Source organism: Oxyura jamaicensis, chromosome 2 (genome assembly GCF_011077185.1).
Source record: "Oxyura jamaicensis isolate SHBP4307 breed ruddy duck chromosome 2, BPBGC_Ojam_1.0, whole genome shotgun sequence".
NCBI classification, from domain to species: Eukaryota; Metazoa; Chordata; class Aves; order Anseriformes; family Anatidae; genus Oxyura; species Oxyura jamaicensis.
In genome coordinates this window covers 7071564-7094411 of record NC_048894.1, presented here as the reverse complement: position 1 = coordinate 7094411, position 22848 = coordinate 7071564, and the positions used below count along the sequence as shown (strand labels likewise).

Genomic DNA, 22848 nt, shown 5'->3' with positions numbered 1-22848 from the left:
TAACTGGGGCCAGCAGAGGGAGCATTGGGAGCACAGGAGGGAGACTCCCTGCTCCTCAGTGCAGCACCACCATGACCCCAGTCGTTTGGAGAAGCAGCTGCAGGAAAAGACCTTATCCCCGAAGTGTTAGAACAGGGCAAGTTCAGTCACTATGCAAGATAGCTCTGGTGAACCACCTCTGTTTTAGCAGCCATGAGAAGATGAGCATGCTTAATGCAAGTGTAACCTCCAGAGAGTTTAGCACTGGAACTGCAATGCTGCTATTCAACAGGGGTAAATGGGATTTCTTTGTAGAGGCCCCACGTTTCTAGGAAGGACAAAGCATACGTCTTACGAGTCATGGAAAGCATTCTGTCTTCCTTAATGGCATATTTTCAGTTCAGACATGGAGGCATTAGAGTGCCGTAAGATTATTATTTTTTTCTCTTGACATAGATAGAATTATCAGACGTCTGTATTACAAAGGTTTTATAAAAACTGATGTGTGGTAGGACCAACTGAACGAATACATTGGTTTAGACCTATTTTTCCAGTGTGCGAACCCAAGAATTTGTGTGTTCAGGCATGAGCAAGGTGCAGGCTCATTCTCCTGCTTTTTTTAAAAACTGACAGTGGTGCACAGCAAAGTTGGTATTTTTTATGACAATGTGGAAGGGTTGCTCAAATGCTTGTCTTCTGGCAGTTTTTAGTTCAGATTGATAGGCTTGCTTTTCTTAGCTCAAGTTAGAGCAACCATCTTGCAAATGCCTCAGAAAAATAATAGTTTTATTCTGCTAGGAGCTTTGTTTGTACTTGTTTCAGATAAGAATTAGACCTAAAGCTCTGTTCTCTACTGGGGAGAATAGGGTAAACCTGTTTGTTCTGCTGAGATTTTATTAAGGTTTAAAATTAATATATTTCTGTTGTGAGAAAATGAAAGGAGTGGTTACTAAGTGTACTAAAAAGTTCCAATTTTGTAAGAATGATGGAGTTTTGTATGCATTAAAACTACTGAAATATTTCTTGTAAATTGTTCATAGTTTCAAAGGAAATAATAATTGGCAAAATGATTTATTTGTAGCAAAGGAAGAAGCAAATTGTGCGGTGTGCGACAGCCCTGGAGACCTCTTAGATCAACTTTTTTGTACTACCTGTGGCCAGCACTACCATGGGATGTGCCTAGACATACAAGTTACACCTTTAAAAAGAGCAGGTTGGCAGTGTCCTGATTGCAAAGTGTGCCAGAACTGCAAGTGAGTAAGACTTCCATGACACAAGGGGAGGAGGTTCTGTGATTTCAAAACATCCATTTTATTAACAGTTCTTCTATCAAAAAGTTGTAGATCGTTGCCCTGATACATGTTATATATTAATTGAAGTAACAGGTCAAATCTTTGGGTTGGGATCTGTCTTCTAGAAGAGCTGAGCTGGATTTTCTGCACTTTCTATCCCCAGGGTTATTTTCAACTTGGCAGGTTCTGGAGAGCTGCAAAAGCTTGTGATTTCATCATCCTTTTATACAGGAGGAATTTTCTTAAATTTACCAAATTCACAAATCAGTTTATTGTAGCACCTTTCCTGTCTGGGAACCTGGGCTCTTGTTCAGCCGACATTTCAGCTGTGCATGTACCAATTACGGTGTAGCTCCGCTGCTGTCTCTCTTCTGTTCTGTGGTACCTTTCAGAGGCAGCTAACAAGTCATTCTGAAAACAATCCTAAGGCTTAGTTGAGCAAATGAAAGAAGTAATATGAGTGACCATGATTGAATTGTTACGCCAAACCAGTACTGAGACAGCAAAGCGTAATTGTTGCTGCTTAGAAAACTGTGACTGCTTGTGCACTTGTAAAACCTAATCTGATGGGCAGTGTAAGGTTCTTTGCTCACTTGCTTTAAGGCCTGAACAGAAAAGATAAGAATTTTGTTCAGCTTTAGTCAGATCAGCTGGACAGTGTGAAGGGAAAATGCCACTTTGCTGCTGCCTCATGTACCTGATCAGTCCGTGCTGTGTTGTTTTCCAAGAACGGTCACTGTCGGCGTTCAGATCCACTCATTTTCAGGATTGTTCCCTGATCACACACAGCTGACAGCAAATTTTTGAACTGATTTTGAACTGATTTCAGTACAGAAATGCTATTAAATCTGCCTACACTTGTGTAAGTAAAAATGGGCTGATTTCTAGAAGTCTGGCTGCCACAGGCTCAGCACTTTCTAAAGTAAGCATGGTGTACTTAATTCCTACTTAAATATGAACTTGAGGGTGTCATCTTTGGAGCCATTTATAAGTGGTGTTCATGTGTTCTCATGTGCTCAGCTATCTGTCTTTCTGGTTAGACTTCCATTAAACAGATTTTTTTGGTATGGCTTGTTTCAATATTTTTTTCATACCACTATTGTTGTTATTTTTAGACATTCTGGGGAAGACAACAAAATGCTGGTGTGTGATACATGCGACAAAGGCTATCATACTTTCTGTCTACAACCAGTTATGGACTCTGTACCAACAAATGGTTGGAAATGTAAAGTAAGTTGAAAGAATAATTCCCGTTCGTTACAGGGCCCCAAATTTTGCTGCCCACATGACGCTGTTCTAGGTGTATTGCAGACGGGTGTAAACCATGTAACACACCTCGCAATTTCTGGAGAAATCCCGCTTGTATGTAGACACGTGGCTCCACAGGGGAAACGGGAAGAATAGGATCCAAGCGGAGTGGATAACCTCTGCTTAATGACAGCTGATCTCATGAACTAAACCACGTGTAAACTAAAACCTGTGCAATGCACTGCATGTCATCTGTCCTTGAAGGCTCGTTATATGCAACCACTTCTTGCTTTCCAGAAGAGCAGTTCTGTAGGTCAGGGTTACTGTGGATTTGGGGAGGGCAGGGTGAATTTGTTGCTTTGTCAGTAACTTTATGAGCAAATAAAAATACAGTTTCAAGTTAACAAGGGAAATCCGTATACACAAGATCTGTGTAATTTCATAGTCAATTTGTGGTGGTCATAAGGAGACAGATAAGAAATATTCTTCTCAGGTAAGGGAGTAGTTTGAAGAAACTCTCCTTGCAGTTGCAGAGTGTCTCCATGTTCAGTTACCAGATTTTGGAAAATTTATTAGTATTATTAAAGATAGAATTTTTCTTTAGTTAATTCTGGAGAGAAAAACTTCAGTTATTGGCAGTTCTATCACATTGTGAAGTATAATTAACAAATAATTCTTGTGATCTCTAGAACTGTAGAGTATGTGCTGAGTGTGGCACACGAACCAGCTGTCAGTGGCACCATAATTGTTTGGTGTGTGACAGTTGTTACCAACAGCAAGACAACTTGTCATGTCCTTTCTGTGAAAAACTGTGCCTCCAAGACTTCCAGAAAGATATGTTGCATTGTCACATGTGCAAAAGGTAAGAATCCTAATTTTTATTAAATAGTACCAAAACGCCTAAAGTTAATAGAAAGCTGTACGACACGGCATGCATTTTTGTGAAAGGTGTAGACTGTGCATGATGCACAATGATGTTGTATCTTTTTTGTACAGTATCTTGATACTCCAACCCTAAATGCAATGGACAGTGCTAGGTAGCCTTATTTTAATCTTAGTAAATAAGTCATAATTGGCAGTTACCTGTCCTTTCTTGCTAGTGAGGTGTAAAGAGAAACACGCGCTGCTGTTGCTTCTTACATTGCATCTGTTTTACGAGTAAACACACAAGAAGGGTCATCATTTTCATTTTTATAAGCAGGGTGTTTTAATTTGTACATGTATATTGATTGTGTAAGACTGCTTATGCATATGTTCTCTGTTCCATTTTACATGTTTATTCTATGCCAGAAATAAAAATAAAAAAATAAAATAAGCTATTGGGTATTTTTAAGAATGTAGATTATTTCATATTCAGTGCTTTGTACCTTGCTATGCAACATCTTCATCTTGCTACACGTTGTGGTTTCTGACTGGCTTTAGCAGCAGTTTCGGTCTTGGTGTTTATATTGACATACGAACATATCCATATCATTTTTATTTTTACCAAAATTCCCTCTGGTAAAGTATTGGTTCGTTTATTTATTTATTTTTTTAATTTCCCCAGAGGAAGGGAGAACTGTGCTATTTTTCAACTGATTCTTAGTAGTATGTTTTATATTTTTTATTACTAAAATCACATTCACACTAAATCTCCCTAGGTGGATTCACATAGAATGTGACAGATTTCCAGGTAGTGAACTGGAGTCTCAGCTGAAGGACTACATCTGCACTCTTTGTAGACAAGAAGGGGATCAGACTCAGTCATGTGATGTCATGGATACTTCTGAACTCATTCCTGAACCTGACAGTATAACAGGTAATCAAACGTATTCTTCATAGTTGTGAAATACTAACATCAAATCCAGAGATCTGCAGATGTCTCACTAAGGCTTCTGTGAACCAGCCACGCCTATTCTGTAGACTTCATCCATTCCTTTGTTTAGCAAACAGAGGCTTCTCAAGCAGCCTGTGTGTTAGCTGTCTTCTAAGCGTGCTGTCTCTTTGGCTTCAGGACCCTGTATTAGAAACACAGGCAAGTAAGCGCCTCTATGGTAGCTCTCAGACTTCGCAACCTGTAACTGTAAATTTCTCTGTTTTTATTTGTTTTTGTTTTTAAATTAGTATAATTCATAAATGTCCTCATTTGAGAAGTCTCTTGGGAAACTCCTGTCTACCTGGCACAAGCCAGCTTCTGGTAGATGTTCCTGGAGACATCTATTTCCTCGGTCCCTCTTGGTACTTGTCCATCTCATGCTGCCCTTTTGCCTCACTCTGTCCAGGTAGGACACAGCAGAGGGAGCTGGGCTGTGTTCAAGGACCAGGTGCATTTAACTAAACAGCTTTAAATCAGGTGCTCTTTTCAAAACAGTTTGTGATTAGTCATTGTCTCTGAGAGCTTCTTGTCAAAATAGACAAGTCAAGCAAAAAGCAGAAAGGGAAGATGCAGAAAAATACAAAGTATTTTTTTTTTTAAAAAAAGTAATCAGCAATGGTAAGGAAATACAGAGAGCACTTGGATCTCTTGATCTGAGTCCGGTGAGTCATCCACAAGACCTGGGTAATGAAGTAATAACTGAAAGCCTTTCTGTATTCGTACCATGTGCTCTGTTGGATAGTGCCTACTCATGCAAGCTGAATTTCCTAAGAGAAATGCAATTATCATTTAATTGGGAAGCAAGGTAAAATCTAACAGATTAGCTGCTCTCCCACTGCCATGTGCACTTCTGATGCCTAAACAGCAATACCTGTGCGCTGATCTTCCGCTAAAAGAAGTAGATAGCTCAGTCGCATAAGTTTCTGTTTTCAAAAGCCCGGTAGTTTTTGACTGGAAATTGTTGGACTACAAAAGAGCGGTAGCTTTTATGTGTTCAGACTGAAGTTTTGCATAAGCAAGACATTCACTTTGATGTACATGCGAGCGTGTCCCTTTGGTGAGCGGTAAGGAAATGATGAAAAAGATAACCTCAGAGAAAGGGCAGAGACAATAGGTAAATGACAGGAAGAGCTCTGTCAGTGAACATGTGCACCAAGTTAGAGTGGCAACTTCAGACTTTGAAGATAACTTTTGTTCTGAAAGATTAGTAAAGGCTGTTAGACTCGCGGTATTTAGGTAATTTAGGAAGAAGTCTGAGTCATATTTAAACTCCCAGTCTTCTACTGGAACCCCTTTTGAGTAAGTTACAGGTTTCTTTGAAAGGCTGAAGTTTTAAGTAATTCTTCTCTTACAGTTTCTGGCTAGTACAGTAACATTGACGAGCGTAGTTTTCTCCCCAAGGAAGAATAGGGCTGTCATCGCAACTACCAGGAGCAGTCTGGAGCTACTGCATGAGTACAGTCATGCTGTGTTTTATGCCCAGCAGAGCACTTCGGCTCCAAATCTGATCTTACTGTACAAATCTAAATGATCATTTCCTCAAAGTTAACACAGCGCTTTAAAGTTGACAGAGTCTATAAGTAGATTTTAGGTGCTAAAAGTAGCATCACCTAATAATTCCTGGCTTTATGAACTTTAAAGAGGCCTTCCTCAACAGAAAGCTACATTCGTTTACCTGTTTTGTGCTAATGGCTGTGAAGGATCAGTTCCTCTAGAGCTAGCAGTTACTTCCATGCTTTGTTTTTCTTGCTCCTTGTCTGGTGCATTTTAATGAATTTCCTTTACTGAAAAATCTTTTACATGAGAAAAAAAAACATGCACTTCCTGTTTCTGTGCTCCGTAACAGTACTGTCAACCAAAGAAGTACTCAGTAGCACCTTTTTCTTGCAATTTCATCTTCTAGTATGGGGAGATTATAAATGAAGGTGCTGGTTCTAAAGCAGCAAAATGGACTTTTATGTTGTTGGAGTTCAACAAATGGGTTGAAAATCAGTGCTTCAAGTACTGATAGTAGATGGAACCTCATCTGTGTCATGAACCATTGGAGTATTTGTTTTAATTTTTTTTTAAATGAAGCCTTTGTGCTACAAGTTCTGTTGAATTTAGCAGAGTGGAATTTGATAAAAGACCTTTTATACTGCTCAGGTAATGCAAAGGAGTCAGTGACTATGTCTCAATTATATTTTCACAATTAGGTGTCTATATCTAATTGCTTTACAGATTTTTTTCACCGTCTGAAAGGTACAAAACAGCTTCAGTGTTAATGAGAAAAAGACTTCTCCAAGGGGTCCTATATATATCCTCCCCAACTTGCTCGTAGACCTGAAGGGCCCTAACTGCTATCATATAGATAAATATCATTCTGGTTAGCCAAAAGGTCAAGCCTTGACAGAAACTACTGATGCCAAAGTAATAGAACAAACGGTATGTCAATTTTGACAATTTATTTGTCTTTCCTTAAGCTTGTACAAATGAAGTGGAAATGGAAAGCGGTGGAGAGGTTGCGACATTTCAGGAACAACCCGTTACTGGTAATGGCTCCAGTCAAGAATCAGCTGTTGGATGCGTCACAGATGGTAAGAAAGAGTTTTGCAGTCTGAGAAAATACCACGACAGCGTTCAGAACCCTTTTCCATTTAGTAAGGTTTGTGGTACTTTGTAAATTTAGGAGAAGAAATGCCTGGAAAGCACAAGCCAAATTGCCTAGGTTCCACTGTCTGAACTCTCAAGAACTAGTGTTATTTTTTTTGTCGAAGTAGTATTCTACTGAAGGCAAAGATAGTCTTCAGAAGATTTATGTAAGAGAAAATCATTTTAATTGTGTGGTTGGAATGGCTTTCTCCGTAAGGTGCAAAAACACATGCTTTGGTACATCGGAGGATTACATTAAAAAAATCAAAACCCCCACTATTTGTTGCTGTTAAAATAAGGTTGCTCATCCTTTCCCTTCAAGTCTCTCTTGTTTTTAGCTGCAAGTAAATGGTACGTGTGAATTTCCCGTGGTGTGTTTTGGGGCACACCTTAGAACTTTCCGGCTTGTGTTTTCTAGCTGTAACTCTGCAAGTGTATGTTTGGTTGAAGGTTTTTACTTCTTTTTTCCATTTGCAAATAAAAGAGAATTTGTTTCATACAGCTCTTCTATAGAGGGTGTGTAGCAGGAGCTGATCATTCTCTGGGAATAAATGCGTCTTAAAAGCACACATCAAGTTCTAGCCAAAGAAAAGGATACAAATAGAATGGGTCTGGGGTCATCGTAGCTTGCAGTAGGTACTGGGGCCATGATTTAAAACTTTATCAGAAAAGACACAACGAAATGCTGGGCTCTGCACTGCAGAGGCTGAGGAGTTTGTGTAGCAGTGTGAATCTCCAAAGTACAAGTGAAATAGTAAATAAGTGGACTGTAAGAGAATCGAGGTCTATCAAAATAAGATATTCAAAGACAAATTCAGAGCAAATGATGTGGTCTTCCATGGAATAGATGTAAGACTGCAACTCCTTAGCAAAGAAAGTTGTGATGTGCTTGTTGTGAAGGTGCTTGATTAGGTTACAGGGAAGGCTAGACAAATAATTGGAACAAAGTCTTTTAAGACATAACTAAACTGATAAATCATGTCAACTAGTTTTATTTCGGGTGACTTCGTGAAATCTGGAAGAGCACTGGGAGGGAATTGCTTTTATTTATACATGTCCTGTTCTTCTTAGCTCTTTGTTTCTTGGAAATGTTGGGACAGTTCCTTAAAAATAGATAAATGTATGCTAGCATATATCTTCAATAAGCAGAAATGAAAAAGACGACGCTGCTTTTAGCTGCCTGCAAGAAAATGTGTGTTCAGATTCCCCAGACATCAGTCTAGGTTCTAGTGAATGCTCTTTGTATTTTAAAGCAATTTTCCTGGTCGAATACTGTAGTTTTTATTCGTTTATGAACTTGATTTCCAACAATAGAGCAATGGGAGCTTTGTCTAGTACATACCTTTGGAAATATCTTTTCTACATTGTTTCCAGCTGAGAAGTTGCCCCAGTACCTTAACGTAATATCTTACTTTGCTTGAATGCCTTTTTGTAGACAACACGTGAAGGGGCAAGTTTGAGTTTGTTCTTGAAAATGCCCTACTTGTGATTTACTCTGCTGTTTCCAGGGTGGGAATAAAAGGGTTTCAACAGTGGGAATATATGCTAAAGTAAAGATTAGTACAAACGTAGGTTCAAGGAAAGAATTTTTAAACGTATTTTTTAAAGTATAAAATTCAGTTAAATAAACTACATAATGTGGACCAGGTCTACTTGTTGACCAGTACACTTGTGTAAGTTGTCGATTTTCATACTGAGCCTTTAATACTATTGTACTTAGTTACAGGCATATTGCCAGAAGAAAAGACCGCAGAACTGGAAACAGAAGTCTCTGATGAAGTTAATTCTGCTGAAATGGAAATGTCTCCCAAAAAGACACCAGCAACTGGTGACAGTCAGACCGAGAAAATGATGGAAGTGATGGAAGGCGGTCAAGCTGTAATAAAGCAGGAGTTAGACAAACAAGTGGAAGAGACACAGCTACTTCAAGGTAGCGTTGAGGTATCTGAAGTATCCACAGTAGACTCTCGGTCTCTGTCTTCAGTACCTGAGACCGTAACTGTGACGCCAGAAATACAAGGGGACGAAAGTAAAGGGGATGTTTGTATCCATGTAGAGCATCAACTGGAAATAATAAAAGTGCAAAAAGAGGTAGAAAAAGGAGAAACCCCTGAAAAGTCAGAAACACCAGCTCTTCTGGAAGTAGAAACTGCTTCTGCAAATGAAGGTGTTGCAAACAGTTCACCAGTTGCAGACAAACCCATAAAATCACCAGCTGAGACTTACCCCGCACTTCCCCCACCAGTTAACCTAAACAAGACAAACGTGTCTTCCTCACCGGATGTTTCCTTAGACTTACATTCTGCACGGGATGTACAGCACAGCCAGCCCCCAGCGTTGCCTTCCACTGCTGGAAGTGCTCTCCCAACGACTTACATATCAGTCACTCCAAAAATTGGCATGGGGAAGCCAGCCATCACCAAACGGAAGTTTTCTCCTGGAAGACCCAGATCAAGACAGGTAAGCATGTACAATATCTCGTATGTTTACGAAGCACGTTTGTTAAAATTTTGGTATAATAAGTGAAATTCAGTTATTTTTTGGAATATGGTATGCATTTATTCTCCCAGTGAGTGCGTAGCTAATTTCTTGAAGAAAGGTCAGAGACTTCATGAAGATTCTCAAGTTAGAATTACAATTTCTTTATACAGTTATGCAATCGTATTTTTAATACATATGCTACAAATGTTGATAAACATAATATTGTGTCTTTTAACTTCTCATTCTTTGCATATTCATCTGTTTTGGCTAATAGTTTCAAAGTGTTTTAACCTTTCTTAAACTGACTCCATAGAAAAATCAGCAACAACTCCATTTCCATCGTGCTCCCAGATTTTTTTCTTAATCAACATTTTTAACGCTGTCGCAAATAATTAATGTTTTGTTCCATGAGCAAATACCATGCAAGAGGTTTCTGATATGAATTGTTGTGGTTTTTCTAGGATTACATTTGTTAATTGGAAAGAATGCTCAAGTTTATAGCCTCCTGCAACATCCCGCTCTCTATCCTAGCCGCCTAGTTGGGGGAGAAATGGTTTATCAGCAAGTATGTCAGTGTGACAATCTAGTGTTTCATTTCTGCTCTCTTCACGATTTTTTAGTCATTGGGACTTCTACATTGATCATTTAATGTTTTTATCAAGTTTGCCCTGTTCTTTCCATTTTCACATCAACTAAGAGTTCAAAAATAGAATCAAGTTTTGGTTGTTAAGCTATGAGACAGTGTTCTGAAGAGGTGAAAATATGTAACAGAGGCAACAAACACAAGCAATTCAGTTTGGAAGGTTTTAGAGTATCCCTGGTTTGTTGGTTTTTGCGCTCTCACATGCAAGCAAGGTGGAGCTTACAGAAGTAGACATTGAACTACCAGGAGGAAAGTGATTGATTACTTCTGCTGTGCTATTGTCTTACAGTAAGCAAACACAACCACTTCAAAAAACGTTTTCCTAATACTGTGTTACTGTAAATTGATTTCCTCGGTTAACAGTTTACCTTAGTTTATCATGCCTTTTTTACAAGGGGTGGAGTCCTTAGGCAGTCTAAAATGAAATCAGAAATTCTGCTGGGGAATTCTCTTTGTCTTGTTTCGTGTTCCAGTAGAAGTTGTCTTTATTTTTCTGTGCAGTTTGCTCCTACTCTTAACAGGGACCAGCATCATAATGCTGCTAATAAAATCAGCTAATTGGCAGAGAGCCCGGTTAGGACAACATGAAGGCTGGTCCCCAGCTGGAAATGCCTGCATCAGAACAGATATGCATCTCCTTAAAAAAACGGGGGAAAAAAAAGCTGTAAAAGTAGTGGCAGTTTGTATATTATAGGTACAATGTAGCTGTAGACATGAACATCTCAGTATGTGCTCTGAGGACTGCAAATAAGATTGAGCTGAACTACAGTTCAGATAGAAGTGAGGAGTAACAACCAAAATCCCAGCGGTGCTGATTTCATATAATCTGCTCATCAGTTTGCAGATTATACTTTAAAAGAGCAAGGTGCTTAGCATTTTTGCAGTACCTGCTGTAGAACTGGACATGTTACTCGTGCAGTCACTGATTTGTCTGCAAAGTACCTGTTGGGATCTGCGAAGGTTTCTTTTGATGTTGATAGTCTTTGACTGGTGCTTTGAACACCTGTTAAGCTGGAACTTTGGTGAAATGAATAGTGATTTTCTGGTAAGAGAAGCATGTGCGTGTTAGGTTTTAAGCCCCAGTATGCTTTCTTACTTCTCGTTGAGTATTTGGCTCTAGCACAGATCAGCACCTCGTGGAAATCAGTGAAAAATTGTCTTGAGAAAGGACAGAAAGAGCAACACATTCTAGAGGTCAGTAAAATCAGGGAGAAAAATCACACGAAATAGGGTTGGGTTCTTTGTGTTGAGTAAGTAGGGTGTGGTTCCCATCCTTGGCGAAGCTCACGTTGGATCCAGAGCTGCTTTCTCCTGTTGCACAACGGAGCCATCACTGCAGCCCTGGTCGCTTCTCCAGGACTGCACAGGTTTAAAATAGATGCTTCATTAAGTGTCTTGATGACTCTGTGAGTATGCCAATGTTAGCCAGCTTCCACAGCTGGCAATATTAATCCACTTCTCCTAGAGGGTTTAAATCTTACGATGTAGCCTCTTCTTGGAATGCCCTGTTCCTTTTTTAAGTAGGGGATGAAATGGATTGCAGTGGATTTATGGGACTTCATAGGGAGAAGAACAGGAAAAATATCCCTTGACCCTGAATATTAATTTCCTCAACTTCATAAAGCACATAAGTTTGGCCTTCACCAGAGGCATGGGAATCCACGTAAATGAATAGTTTCTGATTTGGATTTGTTTTCATTCCATTGAATTTACTGTGCTGTGCATTAGGATGAATGGTTGTCTCTTGCTTCAAAATCTATTGATACAATTGTTAATAAAATACATTTGGATAGTTGTTCAGTTCCAATATTGAATGCAAAGCAGTGTATAATCCAAAGTGTTTTCCAGTACTGGATCTTAGAAGCTTACATTTGTAGTAGGCTTTGGTCTGAGATAACGTTACATCGCTCCTATTTTGAAGAGACTAAATCCCATCTCACAGTCAGTCAAGACAATATTCTGCTTTTAAGCAGAATAAACTCCCTTCCAGGGCTCCACTCTTGTTGTCAGCACCAGTTCCCTCCCAGTACTTCTCCCCCCTTAATGTTCCTGCAGCCAAGACTACTTTGGTTAGAAGGAAAAGAAGACAATCCAGAACAAAAAGGGGAGCTGTGTAGAAATGCATATGTAGGTACAGCTGTACTGGTAAAAGCTACTTTTGCTGGTCCAAGTTGCTGCCACTTGGAGAACGTGTTTTTTCCCTGTACTAGGCTAGGACCCTTCAGTACCACGCACATCAGCAGATGGTGTTTGTTAGGTCAGCCTGTTATCCATGCCTCCAGCTACAGGCAAGCCCTCAATCCCTGCCTTCAGCACAGCGAGAGGACTCTACCCACCTCGCTTAGCATCTCACTCACTGGCTTACCGGGGCTTTTAGTCCCATTTTTAGTCTGTTTTTCTCCTATTCCATAAGGGAGCCAAATTGCCTTTTACACATGCCCTGAATGCAGTTCATAGATAGAGAAGCTTACTACGAGCTGCCTGCACTGCAGAGGTGTTCGAGGGCTGACCTCAGAGCTGTATCTGCACAGCTTCTTCTCCATGGACTAACCACACAGATCGGCCACTCATCCCCGCGGGTAATTTTCAGATTCATGCCAGGGGGCAGGATTACTGCTTCCATCTTCTTCATTATTTATTTCATGAAGGAGCAGTCTCAAACGGAATTACCACGGAAGTTTGTTGATGACTAATCTGATATTTATCCAGTTTGAAATAAATCTGTATAAGAAAAATGAGGATTTTCTTCTGCAAGCATATGTTTTTAGTGGCACTGGCTATATTCTGTGTATCTGAATGGACGAAATTTGGAATCATCAGTTATTTTTGCAACTGAACTGTGTATTCGGAAGCATAATATGAAGTGGTGCAGCATTGTGAGACTGGTAGGTAGACTTGAGAATGATCTACGAAATTACACTGAAGAGAAAACAGGAAGCTTTTACTGCTTTTGATTTACTATAAGTATTGTTTTAGAATGCATTCTGTGGAAAGTACTCATTAGATAGAAGAAAGGGATTTGTGCTCGTCGTGAAGGCATTGCTGATCCCTGATAGATGTCTCACTGCATATTTCTAGGTGTTTTAAGGGATTTTGTACAAACTGAAAAATGCTGAATGTCATGGTTCGTGTTCTTTCTTGCATGCTGTGGCTTTCCCACTATCGCTTAGATGGCACTCCTTAGTCTGGTACTGTAGATGTAGATGTTGAAAAAAAGGTCAAAAAGGGTCTGCTTGAAGGTTTTAATTTTTGTTATTTTTTATGTTGTTGTTGTTAATAAGAGGGGCTTATTTTGAACAGATCAATTTTTGTTCACAGCCCTAAAATTCCACGAAAGGTTAAAACGAAAGTCCAGGTTTGTGTATTTGCAATTGCAGCATATTCCAAAAAGCACGGAACTGCCAAACACAGCCAGAGGTAATCGAGTAGCATCTCCTGCCCCTTGATGACGTCGTGCTTTCTTTTGTCATCACTTACTCGCAGCTGTGTTCTTCAGTGTTTAGGACTCAGAAACACGATGGAGAATTAGAAGTTCCCTTTTCTGTCAGAGTACCTCATTATTGCCCTGAATAGAACTTCCTTCAGTGCTGAGTGGCAATAGGCATTAATTAAAAGCCAAAATATAATTAATGCATCTCTTTGATGTAATTCATTTGTTCAAAGCATTGTGGAAGTGCGTGGCTTTAATTAAGTTTATCTGACCAAGAATTCAAATGTTTCTGATCTACAACAAAACTTGGATTAAATTCCCAATCCACTTCTGAACAATGTGGTGCGTGAATCATTCACCAGTCGTTGTGTTTGGAAAGACTGAGTATTTCCTACTCAGACTGAATATTCTATTTGCTTCTTAATCATTTCACTATACGTAATCATTAGAGGAGTGTATCTTCTTAGAAGGGAAAATAAAGCTGTACAGCCCAGGTGGGAGCAGCTAGTTTTAGTTGTCGAGTGTTTTCAGCATGTCTTTGTTGATGGATTTTGACCCTTTGCGAGCATTTCCCTTCCCTTGTGAGCTGATGGGAAGACTTGGTGATGCACAGGTTTTCTCTGTGCTGCTTGCTGTGCAGGTTTTCTCGGAGTTCCCATATTATAAGAACAATTACTACTCACAAAGGATTTTAGGAATGAGGGAATTAGAACTTAGACTCAATACATTTCTAACTTTATCCTGCTAGAATCGAAAATGCCTTGATTTTAAAAGGAAGGCTAACATAGTAAAGTTACATTTCATAGGTAAATTTCATAGTTTAAGTTAACCCACAAGGTTTTGACAGGAGAGCTGATTAACAAGCGACAGGACTCCTGGCAGAACAGAAGCGGGCTTCACTCCTCCCATTCCTGTCTGGTGGAAGCTGCTGCAGGCTGGAGGAGTGGGATTCGCTCACCCAACCCTGGACATCTGCAGCCTAAAACCCTCCTGTTCTCACCTCGAGGTTCCTGTGGCCAGCAGCAGCAGCGTGGGCTTCCACCAGGCTGCCACCAGCTTTGCCGTGCCCTGCGCTGCCTTCTGCAAGCGCCCCAAGGCTGCTCAGAGGGTTCAGCACAGCTGGACCGGCAGGGATTGAGCGGAGGAGCTGCACCAAGGCTGCGGTAGGATGGGTGTATCGGCTCTCTTTCTGTGGAAGCCTTTTTCCCTCTTCCCCCCCATTTCTAGCTCGGTGCAGTCATGCCAGGAACGTTACGCCATTGCACTGAGTGTGCGCAGGCACGGAAGGTTTCTGCCTCCAGTTGCTCACCTCTGGTCCCCTGGTAGAGGTTACCGAGCCCTTTGATCTGCAGAGTTGTCTGCGTGCTGCCTGCCTGCCTGAAGTCACACAAACCCCAGGGATAGCAAAATTTTGCAGTTTCAGCTGTTGGAGTGGGGTGTTTTCAGGCAGGCGCAGGGCAGCAGTTGCTGGCACACGGCCGGTCGAGCTGCGGCTTTGGTCAGGAGGCAGAGAGGGGATAAGGATGGGTAGCTGAAAACACGCAGATCCTCTGGCCACAAAGCGGTTTGTAGCCTGCATGTCTGACTTCCCGCTTGTGTGGGCAAAATTGGGAAGTTTTTGTTTTTCCTAGATGCCACATTTCCCATACAGGCTCAGCCAAAACCCTAGAAAGTAGATTGATTCTGAATACCAGCGTGTCCGCGCTGTGGGTTGTACCACTTGGCCAGGGCTGGCGTTTTTAAAATGTAACTTTTACACCTAATTAAGCCCTTAGGCCGCTGACAGATACTTCTTTGGGATCTGTTGTGCCAGTTGGAGCACCGAGCCCTGCGAGCGGCTCCCAGGAGGTCACTGCTACATGGCTCTGCATGCAGAGGCATCGCACGAGCTGCCCCTTGCCTGCTCGAGGGTTAGCGAGCGGTGGGCTCACACCTTCATCCGGAGACCAGCCTAACTCAGCTCTGCCTCGAGTGGCTGAGGAAGGTCTTGTCCATGACAGCAGTTGATGGGTGGCCCTGTTTTCAGCCTGCACAGCTTAGCAGAGTGAGTCTGTGTCTCTAGTCGGAGATGAATATATGTTTTAATGAATCGTTAATTCCAAAGAAATTTCTTCCCTTCACAAACACCAAATTAGGAAAACCCTTCAAATATGCTCCATTCCAAGTTTAGGATGGAGGTGTTTATTGTCATTGATGGCTCACTGCTGCAGCCTTTATTTAGGGTTCAATTTATTTAGGGTTAGATTTTAATTTGTATGAGGAATTTTGGCATCTTCTCTTGTACATCTTAGCACTTTTTTCTTCGCCATATTTCTCATGAAGAGGTATGGGATGTGTCACCGTGATGGGAACTACTTAAGTAGGGATAATAATATAATCAGTAGCTTGGAAAGAGTTTGTAGGTACACTGTAAATATATATTTATATTTATACATTATTATGTGTTTATAACAAAGTATAATTTGATAACAAGCTGTAACATGAAAACACCAGGGTGATACAACCTTAGTAGTGGGATTTCGTAATGGTTTATTTGTGGCAAACTTGCAGGAGAGAGATGTCTTAATTACCATGGCTACTTTTTGAATTATTATTATTTCTCTTCTATGGCTTGTTTATATTCCTTTTCTTTCATGCGCTTCTAAGACTAGGCATCGCTGTGCTTGTCAGTTGTTCAGACTCAAAAGTTGATTAAGGACATCTGTTCTCTGAGAATGGGATTTGAAGTGCAAAAGGGGACCCTGTTGCCTCAAGTACTGCCTCCTGAGTTTGATGCCATGCAATTTGGGGATGTAACTTGTTGTTATGATCGATTACTTCATATTGTATTAATGTTTTGTTTATAAAGCTCATGTTGTTGTACTTAACCAGCACTTTGAAGTTTGCTATATTTGTTGCAGTGTAAGTTTCAATGACAGCCTAAAAATCTCCCGCCTGCCTCTCACTCAGTGTGAACTAATTTACTCGTTAACATAGAAATGCCTATGCCTGCATGTGCTTTGCTTTTCAGATTTTTTTGTTGCTTGCTTTTTTCTTTTTTTTTTATGTTGCGAAGTTTTATACATCTATTTTCTCACCCACCGTGTCCTAGGGGGCTTGGAGTACCAATAATACAGTCAGCCCACCTTCCTGGTCCCCAGACATTTCAGAAGGTCGGGACATTTTTAAATCCAGACAGCTTCCTGGCAGTGCCATTTGGAGCATCAAAGTGGTAAATAATTTGAATTTATTTTCATGTATCCATTGCTATCTTTCTGCTGCAGAGACTGCTGATGACATTCTGTATATCACAATTGAATTAATCTTCCATTCTAGTACTGCTTAAGACATTTAAAACTCATTAAAACTCTGGAGCTTTCAGGGTAAAGAAAAAAATCTGCTTTCCAGAGTGTACGATAAGATGGCATTGCCCTGATTTTACATGGCAAAGACTAGTTTGTAATACCATTTTTGTGTGTGCTTACTACTTCATTTTTTTGTGGTTGGCTTTACATAACTGTCAAAATAAGTTAGGTGAGAAAGAAAATGTCCTTAAGACTGGCAGGAAGGTAAGCCAGGCGCTGAAAGGAGCAGAGCTCTGAGGTGGGGCTTGAATTTGTCGCTGTGGAGAAGCCTTACAGAGAGTGGATTCAAAGTGACAGCGTTTTTAGCTGATAGGGGAATAAATAACACCGTTCCTGCCGATTTGGACGCACCAAAGCCTGCATCCACAGTGACGGTCACCATTCAAAATACCTGCAGAAACTAAAGGGAAATTAGGTTTTTTAGTGACCAAAAAGTTAAATGATGAAACACTAACAAGTAGTGGTAGGTTCCGAATAATTTATTTTCATCTCACTTTAACACTCATGCTATTTTTATTTTAATTTGACATTAGCTTAGCTTTTGCTGCTTCAAGCAATAATTTCCAGCTTACTATTCAGCATTAACATTGGTACAAGTACGTGCTTATTCCTGTTACAAGCTCTGTGAAAATAACAATACTGATATGTAATCGGAAGCATACAGCATACGAAACATGTCAGAAGAGTGCACATTTTAATAATAATTGATGCTTGTATGTCCTGTCTGTGCATATGTATTAATGTCATATATATGTAAGGACATTAGCCCTTCACCTTTACTACATAGAAATTCTTGAGCCATCAGTGGCGTCCTTCCTCTCGCTTCCTAAAGTAGTGTTGCATTACATCGCCTCGTTTTCTAAGAGTAAATCAGTTGAAATAGTGGATATTGATAAAAATTAACATTGGGATACCTGAATTCTCCCTTGAATTTTGAGCATGTATATCGTCTTCAAATCAGGAGCTGGCATATTTGAAAAATGCTGTTGGTAACACTGAGCCCGTAGTGCTGCTTTCCATCCGCAGAGCTCCCGTCTCTGTCAGCACAAACTGTTCATGTATGGTGGTGACACTGTCCCCAAGGAGCTTCGTTGTTCAATCAACATCGTTTTCTTGAGTAAATGCTTTGTCTTGGCATTAAAAGTAGTCTCCAACAAATGTTTAAATACATGCACCGTAGCATTCTGGATACTCTGTGGATGGATTTGGGCTATTTTAGGAGCAGAGATTATTCACATATGTAAAATCAGTAAATAATCTCATTGCTTACTTGGTAGCAGGAGAGGTGCTCTATTGGGTATGTACCGTAATGATCAGCATGTACAGAGAGCAGAGCTCTCAAATAGAAGCTCTGTGAAGGTGCATGACATATGGCCAAAACTCACTTAGGGACATTGGCAGGGTGTTCGTTTTCTCTCTGGAAGTGATGAGGGAGTTCCTCTTACAGTTTGTATTCAGTTCATTTTGAAATAATAATTAAAAAAAAATCAAACTGAGTCACAGGAGCAATATCAGGTAACTGTTATAATTAAAAATACATATATTTGCTTTTCTGCAGTAAATTGTAATTGCACGTTGTGAATGCTCCAAGAGCACAGAAGCACTACAGCTGTATGTCTCTGCATATAAAATAAGGGAGGGGGAAAAGAAGGTGTCTCAAATAAGTGTATATTTTCTAAGAGAAGTATACTGGTACGGGAGTATTGATCTGAGTTTGATTGATACAATTAATATAAAAAGCTCTCTCTGTATCTGCTGCATTAAGAGAGTTCAATGGAGCCAGCTCCTGCTTCACTTTGGGAACGGGATTGAGCCCTGACAAACTCCAGTGTTTGCTTGATCATTAATAGCGTAAGAAAAGTGTCTGGGATTGCAGCTAATCAAGGGTCCAGACCACACACAGAATTCATCTGCCCGAGCTGGCTGCTTAAAACGAAAAGTGAATCATATAATAGAGGGTATTTACTTTGGATACTTTGCAATGTAGGAAAAATAGTATTTTCATATTTCCAGTTAATCCCAAACAGAAAATAAACAGATCTGGGTTTGGCTGCATTCTCACTGATGGTAAAGGTGATCGTATTAATTCATGTAAGTAGTTGGAGGAGTTAGAGGTATTTCACAATGAATTATGCAGTAACTTGATGACTGTGCTCTAATGTGCCTTTATGCACTTGAAACCGTAGGGTATTTTTTTTTACTTGTATTTTTCCCTAGATACATTGAACAAGTTTGATTCCCTTGTAACAAAAGGACTTCGGATTGCATTTAAATTGTTATCTCACATTGAATAGGGCCGTGGATCAGGATTCCCAGGGAAGCGGAGGCCACGTGGTGCAGGTCTTTCAGGACGAGGTGGCAGAGGTAGATCGAAACTGAAAAATGGAGTTGGGACTGTAGTCATTCCAGGGGTAAGAACGTTTATTTTCAAGTCATGTTGTAGTATGTTAATGTAACATAACCTAATCCAGCTGTAATTCTTCATTAAAATGTTGTGTAAAACCAAATAACACTAAAAAGTAGAGGTATTTGATTAAACCTGGTTGTTATTAAGTGTGTGTGATTATGAACTAGAGCACTGAAGCAAAGTGGACCTGAGGCAATTTCATGCTGCTATTGCCACTTAAAGGGACAACTGCTGGGAAACTTGGCCTCCTCCTTCCACTTCCTCAAGTGGAAAACATGCCAAGTAAACGCAGCATTCATTGGAACAACAGAAAAGGGGAGAGCAAAGCATGTGCATACAACTAACAGCAGCCTTAGCAGATCACCCCAGAGGTGTTTCTACCCAGGGGACCAAACCTGATTGCTGAGGGAAGAGAACAGAAATGGAAGAGCCGTAGAGAATGAGATACTTCAACGGTTTGTGGCTCGGGGACCTGCTGGACAGGAGGTGGTGTCTTTGTCTTGGACAGCCTCTGTTGGAGTTCTCTTTCATAAATTTGTCTATGTGCTTCTAATAACTTCTGATGGCCACGTTAACTAACCTCTTTTGGTTTCACAGCTCATGAGCCTGTTGGATACAGGAATACCTCCTTTGATTTGTTTCTCTCCTGAGTGTCCTTAGAGGAGAGACCATTGAGAGTTGTTTTTTATTAACGTCGTGCCACTCAGTTTTTATAAGTTTCTGTCATTCCTCCCCCTTTGCCTTCCACTCATTTTTTACTAGCTTGGTGAATCCCAGTATTTTTTGTTGTATGGCAGCTACTCCAAACTTCCGACCTTCCTTGTTAGTTGTTGTCTTCCTTTTTTAAACTTTATCTGTGTTGACTTTGGTCTGACATTTTATAAACCAGAACTCAGCTTTATTAAGTTCTGATGTAGCTCTTCACAATAGTCTTTCATTTTTTACTACCCTGAATATCTTAATATTGTTGGCAAGCTGTGTCACCTTGCTCCTTGATCCATCTTCCAGACTGTGCGTGTGTCAAACACCATGGCCTGTTGGCAGCCATCCCTATCAGGATTCTAGTGCAAGGACACTTACCCTAATTTGTTTCCTCTAAAAAAAAGTTAGACGCCTTTTTTTTTCTTTTTTTTTTTTAAAGGATTTTTAAAGGAGCTCTGGTGAGTGACTTTGCCAAAACAATTTGGCAGTCAAGTAAATTACGTCAGTCAGATTTCCCTGTCTCTGGGCTTGCTGACGCCTTGAAAGAAACCCAATAGATCATGATTTACCATACCTAATGCTTCCTTGACTCTTTAACAAAGCGTAATTTATATATCGATGTGGCTGCAAGTTCTCTGTTACGATCAGATGTTAGATGTCCTGTCGGATGGTACGTGGCTTCCCCCCCTAGCTACCTTTGCCATCTCCCATTCCTATAGCACCGCCTGATTTTCAGCAAGTCGTTGCTCACTGCAATTGACAGTTAAGCTATTTCATACTTGAAGTCCTTTTAAAATCTTTGTGATCTGCAGTCCTGTTCTGCTCCTTGGAAGAGGAGGGATTTTGGTATAAACAGTGTGGGAATTGTGGATTGCAAAAAAAAATACTTTTTTCTGCTGTGGACTTGCCATCTTTGAACATTCTTGTTAAGAGAGTGATTGTCAAGCAGCCCTGTAGATTTTGACAGCCATCTCCTCTTCCTCGCGTTGAGAAACGGACTTGCTCATTTTTATGTCTTCACTAAGTAATTCCTCCGACTCTTCAGAACTGCCTTTTTGTGCTCTTAGATACTACCTGCTTGAGCTTATACAACATCATGCACGTTTTTGCTGCCTATATAATAATTTCTTGGAGTGCCACTGGTATTTGTAATCTGGGAAATCTGCTCCTTTTTAAAGCTTGGAGTGGTCAGGCCTCATAAGCAAGTACATAATTTTAAACACATAGGATGAATTCTACTCAGGCTAGTCGTAGGCGCCTTGTTGAAATGGAGGCGTTGACATAATTATTTGGGTGTTTTATAGTACAGAATCTTAAAAAGAAAAAAATAATTGTGACTGAACGAGAATATTCAGTGGGGTGAAGTGCCATAAATACAAAATGGCCATCACTGTCCATAGTTCCCTATCGAAATTTGATGCTGTGAAATGTAAAGTAAGTGGCAGCTTTTTTCTTCGGATTTCTAGGGCAGCAATGTAGCTGTCTTGTAATAACGTAGGTGAAGGTAGCAATACAGAAATAAAATACAAATACCTGCCTCTTGCCAGATAAAGGGTTGAAATAGGAGTATTTTCATCCCCTCCGCACGCACTCAATCTTATGGGATCATGACCAGTGGACAACTAAACCTGAAAGTTTCTTTGTACACCTTGCAAATGAGGTAGCAGGAGGGTACAGGTTAAGCCCAGGTGGCTCACGGCTGGTGTTGGGCACACACCAAAACGTCAGCGATCCTGTCCTTCACATTCTGCTCTTTGTTTGTGGAGGCAGCTCTGAGAACTTCGTGCAACCCGTGGAAACACATGCAAGGGAAAAGCTCTCCCTGAACATCTCAAGAGGTGGTTCGGGTGTTTTTTGGTTAATTAGTTCCAGCTGCAGAGCTCTCAGCAATAGAGTCATTAAGCCACGGTAACAGTATACTCCTACTCCCTTTTTAGTTGTTTCTCAGTAAATGCTGATTTTCAGCAACAGTCTATGAGAAGGGTTCCTGTAGCTGTTGTAACCGTATTTACATTTGTCTCTAGTGATGTTTGGATTTGTAAAGCATTTAAAGTATTACTTAAACAAAACTAGCTAAATAAGACTTAAGCTGTATTTAAAATAATCCGCATTTATAAAGCAAGAACAGCTGGTGAAACAAAATCACGTTTCTCTAGCATGCATTATTTTATTTTTTCATAGAAATGTGTTCTCTTCTCTTCCAAGCTTTCATGGCCACTGCTGCTTCAGAGAGTGAATACCTAGGCCTGTTAATGGAAATTCACGGGTGGCAAATTGTGGAAAGCAAGATTTACATCAAAGTCCGAACACAGTTAAAGCATTCACCGATCTTTTCATAATGACTGTCCCAAAATCACTAGGTCTTCCTGTCTTACTTTCTTCCTAAAGAGCTCTGTATACATATATACGCTAAATTCATAAAGGGCAGGTGAGAGTAATGATGCTCTTAAGTCTGTAGTAGGGGCTTACAGATTGAAAACAAAACAGCAGCTTCAAGTCCACAGCCTGTAAGATTTTACGGACAAAGCTATATAAACCTCATAAAGAAAGACCTTGTGGAGTGTGTCCTCGCTGTTGTAACTTCTGCACTGTTGGAACCCAGCTGGAACCTTAGCTAAACCACATTTTAGGTAATACAGGACGAGTTAGATTTCTGTGAAAGCTCTTTGAGTTCATACTCAAAGTATGTCATTGCAATTAACTTTCCAGTAAGAAAAACTTCAGTGTTTAAACACAGGAAAAAGAGTAGTCGTGGCCACAATATGATAAATTCTACTTAGTGATTTTTTCCTTAGACTGCCTCTTTCCTTCAATTTCCATTTTAAAGTACATGGGG

General features: G+C 40.3%; 1 protein-coding gene across 12 annotated transcripts in view; it reads left to right on the top strand.

Moving 5' to 3' along the window:
- The window catches only part of KMT2C (lysine methyltransferase 2C), a 200506-nt gene that overhangs the window by 108624 nt on the left and 69034 nt on the right, over window positions 1–22848 (top strand). For 11 of the 12 annotated variants that reach the window (XM_035318874.1, XM_035318873.1, XM_035318875.1 and 8 more), the window contains 8 exons: window positions 1061–1232; window positions 2387–2501; window positions 3209–3381; window positions 4160–4317; window positions 6837–6950; window positions 8726–9465; window positions 16651–16770; window positions 19198–19314. In XM_035318874.1, coding sequence (XP_035174765.1) covers window positions 1061–1232; window positions 2387–2501; window positions 3209–3381; window positions 4160–4317; window positions 6837–6950; window positions 8726–9465; window positions 16651–16770; window positions 19198–19314 — 1709 coding nt within the window. The remainder of the gene's footprint in view (window positions 1–1060; window positions 1233–2386; window positions 2502–3208; window positions 3382–4159; window positions 4318–6836; window positions 6951–8725; window positions 9466–16650; window positions 16771–19197; window positions 19315–22848) is intronic. The other variant, XM_035318876.1, reaches the window with a different exon arrangement.